This window comes from Mercenaria mercenaria, chromosome 6 (genome assembly GCF_021730395.1).
Source record: "Mercenaria mercenaria strain notata chromosome 6, MADL_Memer_1, whole genome shotgun sequence".
Taxonomy (NCBI): Eukaryota; Metazoa; Mollusca; class Bivalvia; order Venerida; family Veneridae; genus Mercenaria; species Mercenaria mercenaria.
This window is the reverse complement of record NC_069366.1, coordinates 29,125,587-29,137,743: the sequence shown is the minus strand read 5'-3', so window position 1 is coordinate 29,137,743 and position 12,157 is coordinate 29,125,587. Positions and strand designations below refer to the sequence as shown.

At 35.5% G+C, this 12,157-nt stretch overlaps 1 protein-coding gene across 4 annotated transcripts in view; it reads right to left on the bottom strand.

Annotated features, from left to right (window-relative positions):
* Window positions 1-844: 844 nt before the first annotated feature.
* The window catches only part of LOC123550592 (uncharacterized), a 135,898-nt gene continuing 124,585 nt past the window's right edge, over window positions 845-12,157 (bottom strand). For all 4 annotated transcript variants that reach the window (XM_053545495.1, XM_053545494.1, XM_053545496.1 and 1 more), the window contains 8 exons: window positions 11,209-11,458; window positions 10,143-10,232; window positions 9,414-9,635; window positions 8,898-9,071; window positions 8,299-8,476; window positions 7,486-7,605; window positions 4,861-5,052; window positions 845-3,804 (listed from right to left, as the gene is read on the bottom strand). In XM_053545495.1, the coding sequence (XP_053401470.1) occupies window positions 3,596-3,804; window positions 4,861-5,052; window positions 7,486-7,605; window positions 8,299-8,476; window positions 8,898-9,071; window positions 9,414-9,635; window positions 10,143-10,232; window positions 11,209-11,458 (1,435 nt within the window). In that variant the 3' untranslated portion in view covers window positions 845-3,595. The remainder of the gene's footprint in view (window positions 3,805-4,860; window positions 5,053-7,485; window positions 7,606-8,298; window positions 8,477-8,897; window positions 9,072-9,413; window positions 9,636-10,142; window positions 10,233-11,208; window positions 11,459-12,157) is intronic.

Below are 12,157 nucleotides of genomic sequence, written 5' to 3'. Positions count from 1 at the left end.
CAGAGTTATGTACTCTTGCCTATTGATAGAGACTATAATACTGAACAAGATATAAAAGTTTCAAAGCCATATGTCAAACACTTTACACAAAATATAAACTGGTACGAAAAACTTAACCAAGACTTCTAAGTCAGAAGGGGCCATAATTCAGCCAAAATGATTGATGGAGTTATGTACTCTTGCCTACAACTGGATATGGTGATGGTAAACAAGTGTTGAAAGTTTCAAAGCTTTATCTCAAAAGACTTTGTCAAAATGTAGACTGGTACGAAAAACTTAACCAAGATTTCTAAGTAAAAAAGGGGCAATAATTCAACCAAAATGCTTGATGGAGTTATGTACTCTTGCCTACAACTGGACATGGTGATGGTAAACAAGTGTTGAAAGTTTCAAAGCTTTATCTCAAAAGACTTTGCCAAAATATGAACTGGTACGAAAAACTTAACCAAGATTTCTAAGTCAAAAGGGGCCATAATTCAGTCAAAATGCTTGACAGAGTTATATACTCTTGCCTATAACTGGACATGGTGATGGTAAACAAGTGTTGAAAGTTTCAAAGCTTTATCTCAAAAGACTTTGTCAAAATGTGGACCGGTACGAAAAACTTAACCAGGGTGTGACGCCGACGCCGTGGTGAGTAGGATAGCTCTACTTATTCTTCGAATAGTCGAGCTAAAAATGATAGTATACCCATTTGCTTGAAGTTTTCATTTCATAATAATCATTTCTTACTTCAAGATAATAGAATGGTGACACAATATACAAGTTACCATTTTTTTACTGATATCCTTATCTTTATTTTGCTGAGTCCTCATAATTCAACAACGTAACAAACAAGAACAACTTGGAGTATGGAAGACTTTATTTTTGTTTACATATAAGTCACAAGATGACAATATTATATAGTGGCGTGTTGTCACATTAAAAAGGACCATCCTAGAAAAAAAATGTCTGAAAAGTCAATTAAATTTGTTAATGATAACTGTATATAATATTTCTAAGACTTCAAGTTTTCTGATCTGCATAACTGTTAGAGAACTAATTGTATGTCATCAGAAATAATCAAATTCAACAAAAATTTGAAAACAAATACATCAGATGGCCCCCTTTACCTTGACAATTCACAAATGGTGGAAAAGATATCAAAATGACTATAGTATTACATCTTTTCTCATGATTTTCATAATCACAATCACATTTTAAGATTTTACAAGTTATTCAATTTACTGTTAAGATAGTTCTGCATATTTGATACTCTTGGAAGTCACAGAGTAATGAATATGGAAGAATGATCCTAGATCTTGGCAAAATTCAAGATTTTTTAAAGATTAAACATTCTAATAAATGTAACAGATAGTATATAATAATGCCCAGATATGGCATTAAGGAAACATCAATCTTGCTATGAGTGAACAGCTACATTGTGTGCTAACAGATGAAGCTTGCAACATAAAGATTTTTTTAAGTACAATAAATGTATTGACACTTGAAAGAATTCTAAACAATGTCATAAAATCAGCTTGAAATGCAAATATTTCATTGACAAATGTAAGCTTATAAACCCGCATATTTTGAGAGAATCTATTTAAATTTACAACTGTACTGGTTTCATCAAAATTTACACAATGGAATTGTTCTTCCATAAGAGAAAATGGTCATTAGAACCGTGTCCTGTTAAGAAAACTTGATTGTGGTCAAAATTTTTCATATCTAGCAACTTTAGGTATTCAGGCAGGAATCCTGACCAGGACTACTACCTATGAGTGTCAGGTGGATAGTTTCTCACATGCAAGAGTAGGGTTTCATACAAACCGCACGGAGGGAAGTCAGTGAACTCAACAACCCAATCATTGAACCTGCCCCCCTCCCCCATTTAACCTAATGTACAGATTTTCAGGACATATTATTCAATTTTTCTTGATGACATTGTTGTTTCTTTCCGGAAATTGTGGCAACTATGTTAATCTTAAACATTTTCATATAGATATTTATTCATCTCTAAAATATCCTGGCAAATTCCAGATATTCAACCAAGATGGGCAATATTTAGAAAAATAAGTCTTTATGAAGATCTAACTTGTATCCGTTGCTTCAAGTCATGAACTGCACGCCAATGAATTTACATTTCAGAGGATAGTTATATCTCTTTTTTCTTTTTTATCTATTACAAAAAAAATTAAGCTTTCCATTCAAAACAGAATAGAAAATAAACCTGTTTATTTTTCATATTTTTTTCAGTGTATATAAAAGCTTATACAATCTGACCAGCAAAATTAATGCTCACAACTGCACTCTGTTCTACAAACATGAAATGAAATGCTTTTATAAATAAACATGAAAATATTTGAAACAATATTTACAAAAATACATAAAAATGCTTTAATAAATAATATCATAGTTTGAATATAAAATGCAATATATCAACTCCAGTAAATCTAAGCTGAATACAAATTAAAGCTTAGCTCAAGATCAGATCTATTTTCGAGTTATATTTTCCCCCTTTTATGTTAATTTGGCTGTCTCTAAACAACTATCAATGGGTCCTCTAGTATTAAAATATGAACTGACATTCCACACCTGATACCACTTTAAACATAGAATATGTATATATTGAATGATGGATCTCTTTCCATTTTATTAATTCAAATATCAGATATATAAGCTCTGATATAAATTTCTCTTTAAATACTTCAGATTCAAAACTTTAAACAGGGAAAGAGTTTGTCTGTAAAAATATATACTGGCCATAGTACACTCCAATATCTTTAAAATTCATAAAACTGATATGTAAAGCCAAACAAGTATTCCTTTTCAAAGAAATTTCTCGAAAATAAAGAAATACATCAGCTTTCACACAGTCCATCTATTTCAAATGGTTAACTGGATCCTCCTAAACTTCATTTGTCAGTCCATTAAAAAATGGTAAAAACTATTCTTTGTTAGAGAGTAACCAATTAAGCTGACCACTTAAATCTAACAGGTCTACACAGCTTTAAATCAACTTTTACCAAATCTTTATGTATATGTCATGTTCTGAATACAAACAAAGTTGATAATAATTATATGACCATTCCTGATAATTTATTTATATTTCATTTTGTTGGGTTTAACATCGCACCGACACAATTATAGTCCAAATGCGACTTCCCAGCTTTGATGGTGGAGGAAGACCCCAGGTGGCCCTCCGTGCATAATTTCATCACAAGCGGGCACCTGGATAGAACCACCGACCTTCCCTAAGCCAGCTGGATGGCTTCCTCACATGAAGACTTCAACACCCCGAGTGGAGCTTGAACCCACATTGATGGGGGGTGGGGGGGCAAATGATTTGAAGTCAGCAACCTTAACCTCTCAGCCACGGAGATCCAGCTGATGAACCCAAACACAGAATTTATACATAGGATTTTTCTTTTGTTTTCATATCCAACTGCATTGGGTCCTGATATCTTAAGGAACTGAACATCTTTCTTTACTGGCTTTTCTTTATCATTTTACACTGAAAATTTCTATCAGTCTTTTATCAATATTTCAATCATCCAGTTGGACAGTTCTTCAGTTTCATCTTTTTTTCAACTATTTCTAGATAGTCAGTTTATCAAACATCAGTCATTTCCTCTGCATGTGAAGGTAAATTTATGACCCTTGACCTTCCAAATTCTCGATCAATCCCAGCATTCCCTGCATGAGATCGCTGGAAGTCTGCGTATGGTGGTGGAGATTGGGCCCTCATCAGATCTGAGCCTTCGAATTTTAGCGTCGAGTCCATGTCTGCTCCACTAGCAATACTCGTACCAATACCACTCTCTGTAATGTAAGAGAAGGTATAAATCATTCATTTTAGAGTTTTAAAAAACTGTGCAACTATTTCATCACGAGCGGGCACCTGGGTAGAACCACCGACCTTCCAAAGCCAGCCGGATGACTTCCTCACATGAAGAAGGGGGCTCGAATCCACATTGATGAAGGCCAAGTGATTTGAAGTCAGTGACCTTAACCACTTGGCAAAAGAGGCCCCCTATCAAATGAAACCAACATCAAAATATTAATCATATTTTTATACTGTAGTCCCTTACTTAGTTACTTAAACTTACAGCCTACCTGAAATACTACCCTGTTTATAACTTCGACTGTCATATAAAGTATTTTACTTAAAATCCTTTTTGAAGAAAAAGTTGCTACATTCATTTTCAACATGTTACAGAATGCAATTTAGGCCTGGCAGTATATTAACAAAAGAATTCACTGAAAATAATCTCCACTCTACCTGCTTGATCATCAAATATAGTACAAAGGGTATTTTACAAAGCATATTTTAAGAAATTGGACCAATAATGACATTGTGCAATGTCAATGTTTCTGTATGCTACTTCACCATCCTTTGGTCATAAAGATAACTAGAGATGCTTTTGAGAAATGCGCATGTCTCCCACAACTGCCAATATGAAAAATGTCTAGTTTCTCTAGATGGATTAGATGAGTGGACCCAATTTAGATGGCTTGGACAAGTGGACTCAATAATTCAAGGGCCATAATTCAAAAGTGCCTGGGCGGATTTGGCTAGTTATCGAACTTGGCCGAGGTCTTATGGTCAAACACATTTTAAGTTTGGTGAAGATTGGATGAGAAATGTTCGACTTAGAGTGCAGACAAAAGCTTTGTGACAGACAGACAGACGCACACACACACACACAGACACGCAGACTGGAGTAAATCAATATGTCTCCCACACCACTGTGTGGTGGGAGGCATAATAATTGCTTTTTCAGAACAATGGAAGAACGCAGAAATACCAAAGTGAAGATGCAAAATAGAGTGGAAAATGCCAACTGTCATAACCCTAACTTAAGATAATCAACATACCTGTTGACATGAAGGTCAAAGATCGTCTGTATGTTCTGGGGCTATCTGCAGGGTTCAAGGCCAAATTCAAGGCCCCCGACTGACTACTGTTTGACGATGAGGTACTGCTGACAGAGATGATCGAATGAGGTCTTTTGTTTCCTTGGCGGAGAAGATCATTTGAACACACGGCAATAGAATTCCTGGTCCGAGCTGAAATAAAATTGTCATTTTTTTGTTACTTATTAGTTATTTGTGTAGAAAGATATTTCAAACAAGAGCACTGCCTTGCGGGTGCTGACGCTCATCTGATTTTTTTTTGTATAATAGAAAAATTGTCCTACCCAAGTCCAAAAAGGGCCATAATTCTTGCAAAAAGCAGGATGGAGTTATGTTTCTTGATGTACATAGTCAGCTTATGATGGTGAACAAGTGTTGCAAGTTTTAAAGCAATAGCTTTGATAGTTTATGAGAAAAGCTGACAAACATATTGCTCAACCAAGAAAACTGATTGTCTAAGTCCAAAATGGGCCATAATTCTTGAAAAAAGCAGAATGGAGTTATGATTCTTGATGTACAGGGTCAACTTATGATGGTGAACAAGTGTTGCAAGTTTCAAAGCAATAGCTTTGATAGTTTAAGAGAAAAAGTTGACCTAAACACTTAACCAAGAAATCTGATATTTTCTAAGTCCAAAAGAGGCCATAAATCTTGCAAAAAGCAGGATGGGGTTATGTTTCTTGCTGTACAGGGTCAGCTTATGATGGTGAACAAGTGTTGCAAGTTTTAAAGCAATAGCTTTGGTAGTTTAGGAGAAAAGCTGACCTACATTTTTGTAAACAAAAAACTTAACCAAGAAAACTGATTTTCTAAGTCCAAAAGGGGCAATAATTCTTGCAAAAAGCTGGATGGAGTTATGTTTCTTGATGTACAGGGTCAGCTTATGATGGTGAACAAGTGTTGCAAGTTTCAAAGCAATAGCTTTGATAGTTCAGGAGAAAATGTGACCTAAACATAAAACTTAACCAAGAAATCTGATATTTTCTAAGTACAAAAGGGGCCATAAATCTTGCAAAAAGCAGGATGGAGTTATGTTTCTTGCTGTACAGGGTCAGCTTATGATGGTGAACAAGTGTTGCAAGTTTCAAAGCAATAGCTTTGATAGTTTAGGAGAAAAGCTGACCTAAACATAAAACTTAACTAGGCAACGCCGACGCCGATCAACTGATGACAATAACTCATTTTTTTTTTTTCAAAAAATCAGATGAGCTAAAAAGACTCGCCTCTATCATATACATTCCTCATAGTAGATAAACAATAAAAGTATTTCTGCACATATTACAAAACAAGAGCTGTCGGAGGACAGCAACGCTCGACTATTCAACAGCCTTGTCAATTGAATGAATACAAAAGTTGAAAAAGGGGCATAATTTTGTAAAATGCAAAGTAGAGGTATTGAACCTCTGTACTGCATGTCATATCATGACAGTGAACAAGTGTGTGAAGTTTCAATCCTTTCCAATTTGTGGATACTGAGATACCAGCTTACATACAAAAACTTGACAAAAAACTGCTAAGTCAAAGGGGCATACTTTTGTAAAAATGCCAAGTAGAGTTATGGGACCTTCACAGTGCATGTTAGATCATGACAGTGAACAAGTGTGTGAAGTTTCAATCCATTCCAATTAGTGGATACTGAGATATCAGATTACATACAAAAATTTAACCAAAAACTGCTAAGTCGAAAAAGGGGCATAATTTGAAAAAAAAGAGAGTAGAGTTATGGACTTGCTTAGTGCATGTCAGATCATGATAGTGAACAAGTATGTGAAGTTTCAATCCATTCCATTAGTAAGTACTGAGATACCAGCTTACATACAAAACCTTAACCAAAAATTTCTAAGTCGAAAAAGGGGCATAATTTTGTAAAAAAGCAAAATGAGTTATGGAACCTGTGCAATGTAGATCAGTTCATCACAGTGAATAAGTGTGTGAAGTTTCAATCCATTCCCCTAGTGGTTACTGAGTTACCAGCTTACATACAAAACCTTAACCAAAAATTTCTAAGTCGAAAAAGGGGCATAATTTTGTAAAAAAGCAAATAGAGTTATGGACCTGTGCAATGTAAGTCAGTTTGTCACAGTGATAAGTGTGTGAAGTTTCAATCCATTCCACTAGTGGTTACTGAGTTACCCTTACATACAAAACCTTAACCAAAAAATTTCTAAGTCGAAAAAGGGCATAATTTTGTAAAAAAGCAAAATAGAGTTATGGAACTGTGCAATGTAAGTCAGTTTGTCACAGTGAATAAGTGTGTGAAGTTTCAATCCATTCCCACAAGTGGTTACTGAGATACCAGCTTACATACAAAACCTTAACCAAAATCGGGACGCGGACGCCGACGCGGACGCCGACGCATGGGCGAGTGCAATAGCTCACTATTCTATGAATAGTCGAGCTAAAAAATTGCTTTTCTTACATTTGTGATGGGGGTTGGTGTTGGGGTAAAAAAAAAATATTTTCATGTGTATATACACTTAGAACTTTTTAATCAGTTTTGTGATGGTTTTTTTTTTTCAACTAATAACTATTTTCTCCAAGAACAATTTTCAACGAGTTTATAAATGACCAAAAGATATAAAATACCTTCTCTATTGCCGACAGATATGTTGATGAACCTATCGTTAATGTTGTCTGAGCTAGGCTTGATGTCCAAACATGGCTTGTTCCCAATACCCATTGTAGCAAGCTCCGAAAGACGATTTTCTGTAATTATCATATACATCAAAGCAATGACTACTGAGCTAAAACTCATTTTTCAAGATCTTAAAGCAGCAAATCTTGAATACAATTGCAGTGGGTTTCCTCCTCTGAAAATGTCTACTTTTAGAAAGTATTACTTGAAACCTCTGAAACAATGTTAACAGATTTTGTCTGTGATACCTCGTCCTCAAATTTATCTTTCAAACACCCTTTTCATGCTTGATTTAATAACTCATATGAGCCACGCCATGAGAAAACCAACATAGTGGCTTTGCGACCAGCATGGATCCAGACTAGCCTGCGCATCCGCACAGTCTGGTCAGGATCCATGCTGTTCGGTAATAGTTTATCTAATTGCAACAGGCTTTGAAAGCGAACAGCATGGATCCTGACCAGACTGCACGGTTGATTTTCTCATGGCGCGACTCATATGTGTATGTATTCTGCAACTACAGTTCTGTCTAGTTCATATAAAATCTATATAATTTCTGTCATATTTATAGAAGGAGAGAGGAGGTTTAGTGAATTAAGTGTTTACCACTCACAAATGTCCCAAGTTTAATGTCCTCAAGAATGAACTGAATCATTCCTAAACTGATCTTTAAAGCAATCTTTAGAATACCAGATAACCCTCTCTGTCTTCTTTTCAATGCCGTGGCATGAAACGTAATATTAAAAGCATTTTCAGTAACTCACCTCTATTCCTGATTGCTTGATTCCACAACACCTTGGTCATATCTTTCACCCAGCATTTTTTGTGTTCAGAGCTCGGTGCCTGGAGAATGTAGTTCTCTCCCGAGTTGCGTCGCCGCCACCAAATCTCGAACTTGTAACCTGAACCCTCATAGTCCTGAGTCAAACCTATATCTGACATCTGAAAAACACAGTAGGCTGTGATCGTGGCACAAATTATCAAAAGAAATCCAATAATGCAGTTATTTAAACTGCCTTAAATGGCCTTCATTTCTCTCTTTGGAACATACACTACTTGGCAATTCCACTTGACAAGTTTCCTTGCAAAAAAAAACACTCCTTTAACCGCAATGAATTTGTTTAAGATGCTAGAAAACAAAAGAAAAACATTTAACTTTTAAATTAATTTTCAATTTTATCTCAACTTCTCAAAATACCTGTTTGGTTGAAATGTTTTCAATAATGAAATACTCAGCTGTTAAAAGTAAGTTGCTACCAGCAATCCAATACAAAAACCTCAATATTGCAAAACATTCATAGGTTAAAAATTGTCCAAGTTCAAAAATTTGAAAAACTGTACTTTGGTAATATTGAACACTTACTTTAAAGCTGAATTTATAAACATAATTATCCTGGAATCCACTTCTGCTTCTCTTTGTTTTACTAAACAAAATGAGGTCTTCAAACAGGAAAACATGGCGCATACATTTACGTCTGCCATGGTACACAAGAAATTCATCCTGGCGGAGTAATCTCCCTTGTTCTTGAAGATTTACCTGAAATATTTTATGACAACATATGAATTAACTCATGTTCTTGTCATTATGATCAAAAAGGCAACTAAAACCAACATAAACAAGTGCCATTGATTTTTTCAATGAACTGGCAAAGTAGTAATGTTTCTCTATATGTTTTTCTTTTTCACAGATCACGGTTTATACTGTTTTTGGAGCATCTGTTAAACTAGAAGCTAAGAAAACAAACGTACTCTTTCACTAAAGTCAAAAGTTAAGTACAAATTTCACTAAGTTGTATAACTGAAAAAGGTACAGTGAAAACCTTTATTTAGGATAGACCTGAAGAAAAGGGCTGTGTATTTTTTTTTCTTAATAACTTACATCACACTCTTTCAGTGCATCCATGGCAAGGAGGTCATTTCCATGGCGAAGCTGGAATCTCACCATGTCTTCTGCAGCCTTCAGATCTTGGTACTCGGCAGCAGTTCGTGGGCACTCTTTCAACACCTGTTTGATCAACAAGGCATACTTTCCCATTCTCTGGACAGGCTTTAGCAGGTAGCTCGACAGATCCATCTTGTCTCCAAGTTCCAACTGCTTCTCCTAGCAACAGATAATTATACAATAATGAAACTGTTTGCTTCTGAAACACATGAATGTCTCAGTGATTTTCTTTCTCAAATAGAAAGTTAACGTTTGCTGGTTTTTCTTTGTTTAGGTAAAACAATGTTTTTTGACAGTTCTTCAGTTATTGAACTGCTTTTCCTGTATTCTTTACCAGTATTTTCCATGCAATTTTCACAGAAAAAAATTGCCTTGCTTGTGGTCAAATTTGTGGACATCCTCATAATCCTACATTCTACCTACAATCAGAGCTTAGCAAGCCAGGAATGTCTACAGGTACCCCATTATAAACAGGAAAAAGATTTACACAGTTTTTTTTTTTTTTTGAGTGTTCAACAAATTATTCTCAAGAATTAAAGGATAAGATTGATAACTGTTCAGAAAACAGAAACCACTAGGAAAGAATATTATATCTGTGACTTAAATTCAAGTTCACTTTAAAAAAATGTTTTCATTTTCATCATTTTAATAAGTAAGGTATGTTACCCTAAAGAACATTTTGCCATACTCTGCCATCAGGTTGTCTGACTTGGGCTTGTTCTTGTTGTACAAGGCATACAAATGAAACTGGTTCTCCTGCAAGAAATAAACATTAATAATTTTACTCTCAACTATGAATGTTTGTATAAGAAAGAAGTAACTGTTGCGATATTCCAAATTAACTAACACAGTGAAATCATTAATATTCATTAGGAACTACTTTTCATGGATTTTGTGGTTGTGTGAATCCATGAAATTAAACCAAAAATGAATATTTCCATTCCTTTGAAATCCAAAGTTATATACCAATGTAATAGCCGTTTTGCCAAAACCTTTAAATCTGAAATTCAAGTTCACAAATACAAATCTGAAGGAAACGGCTGTTTTAGCCAAAACCACAAAAATTTGTGCCCATGAAATTAAATGATTTCATGGCAGATTAAATAGGTGGTCAATGCATCAAGAAATCTACTTGTATTCACAGCAAATTACATTTCAGAATCATAGTGATTAAATATATGAGCCGTGCCATGAGAAAACCAACATAGTGGGTTTGCGACCAGCATGGATCCAGACCAGCCTGTGCATCCGCGCAGTCTGGTCAGGATCCTTGCTGTTAGCTTTCAAAGCCTATTGCAATTAAAGAAACTGTTAGCGAACAGCATGGATCCTGACCAGACTGCACGGATGCGCAGGCTGGTCTGGATCCATGCTGGTCGCAAACCCACTATGTTGGTTTTCTCATGGCATGGCTCATATTATAAACAAAAGCAACTCTAAGTTACAAAAAGACTGTGAACTGACAGTCATGCTTGCCGGATACTGTAACCTCAATACACACTATGATGCTTACAGTTCTTAAAATTCACATCTTAAACGAATGCATTTAATTTTATAACAGATATGAAAATGATTTTTTTCCTTATTTTCAAAGTAATTAGTGTCATTTTTTTCTTCTCTTCTCCAAACTACAAAAATCGCTGGTATTGTTACAAATACAGAAGCAAGCTGTGTCTTTTTTGTTTCCATGGAATATTTACATAATTATTATTACTATTACAACAAAACTTACATGCATCAGAAAATATCGAGCGATAAGAAACGGGTTTCTCTTCGAAGCTTCCATCTCTTGCAGGAAATACTGTTGATGAAACTGGAAGATCTTTTCTATGTTTCCAAATATAACATTTCTTTTCCCCCTCAGGGCCTGTGGAACGTCTTCACGCTCCATCTCCGGGATGTAATTCTCCACGATGAAACGCAGTGAGCAGGCGTAATCTCGTTCGGTCTGAATCATCTCACTCATGATCAAGGAAAGAGTTCTGAAAATAACAGAGATAATATATTAGCTCCCTTTCTCTTATTCAAATTGTTACTGTCACTTATGCATAGCCTCCACATTTATAGCCAATCTCCAACAACTGTGTCAGGAAGTCAACTCTTTGGCTCAGTGGTTAGAACATTGGACTAGCACCCAAGCAACCTGGGTCCGAATCCCGTCACAGGCAGTTGGGATTTTTCGTCATAAAACGCTATGCTCTTTGATTTGTTACAGCTAAAAGTCGTAAGAAAAAAATACATTGAACCACCACTATTTTTAGCATCAATGGCTCATGTACCAGAGCGAACTCCAGTAATTCACATGCTCTCTGGTTGTTTCCCTTATATTTTCTATGTTCAAAACCATCCAAATCGTGGATTACTCAAACCTTCTATTCATCCCTTTATGACTTGGAGCAATCAGTGGTTAAATTACATACAAAGACAAAATGATTTCATTAATTTTGTTCTTAACCTTTAGCCTGCTGGCGGCGAGTTGTTCTGCCTTTGCGACCAGTGCAGACCAAGATTAGCCTGCACATCCGTGCAGGCTAATCATGGTCTGCACTGTTCGCTATTCAGTCAATAAATTTTCAGTGGACACCCCTTTGAATAATAAATGGTATTGCCCAAATTGAATGATGGGCCAGTCCATTATAGAAATTTAGCAGGCTAAGGGTTAAAGTAAAGGAAAACATTAA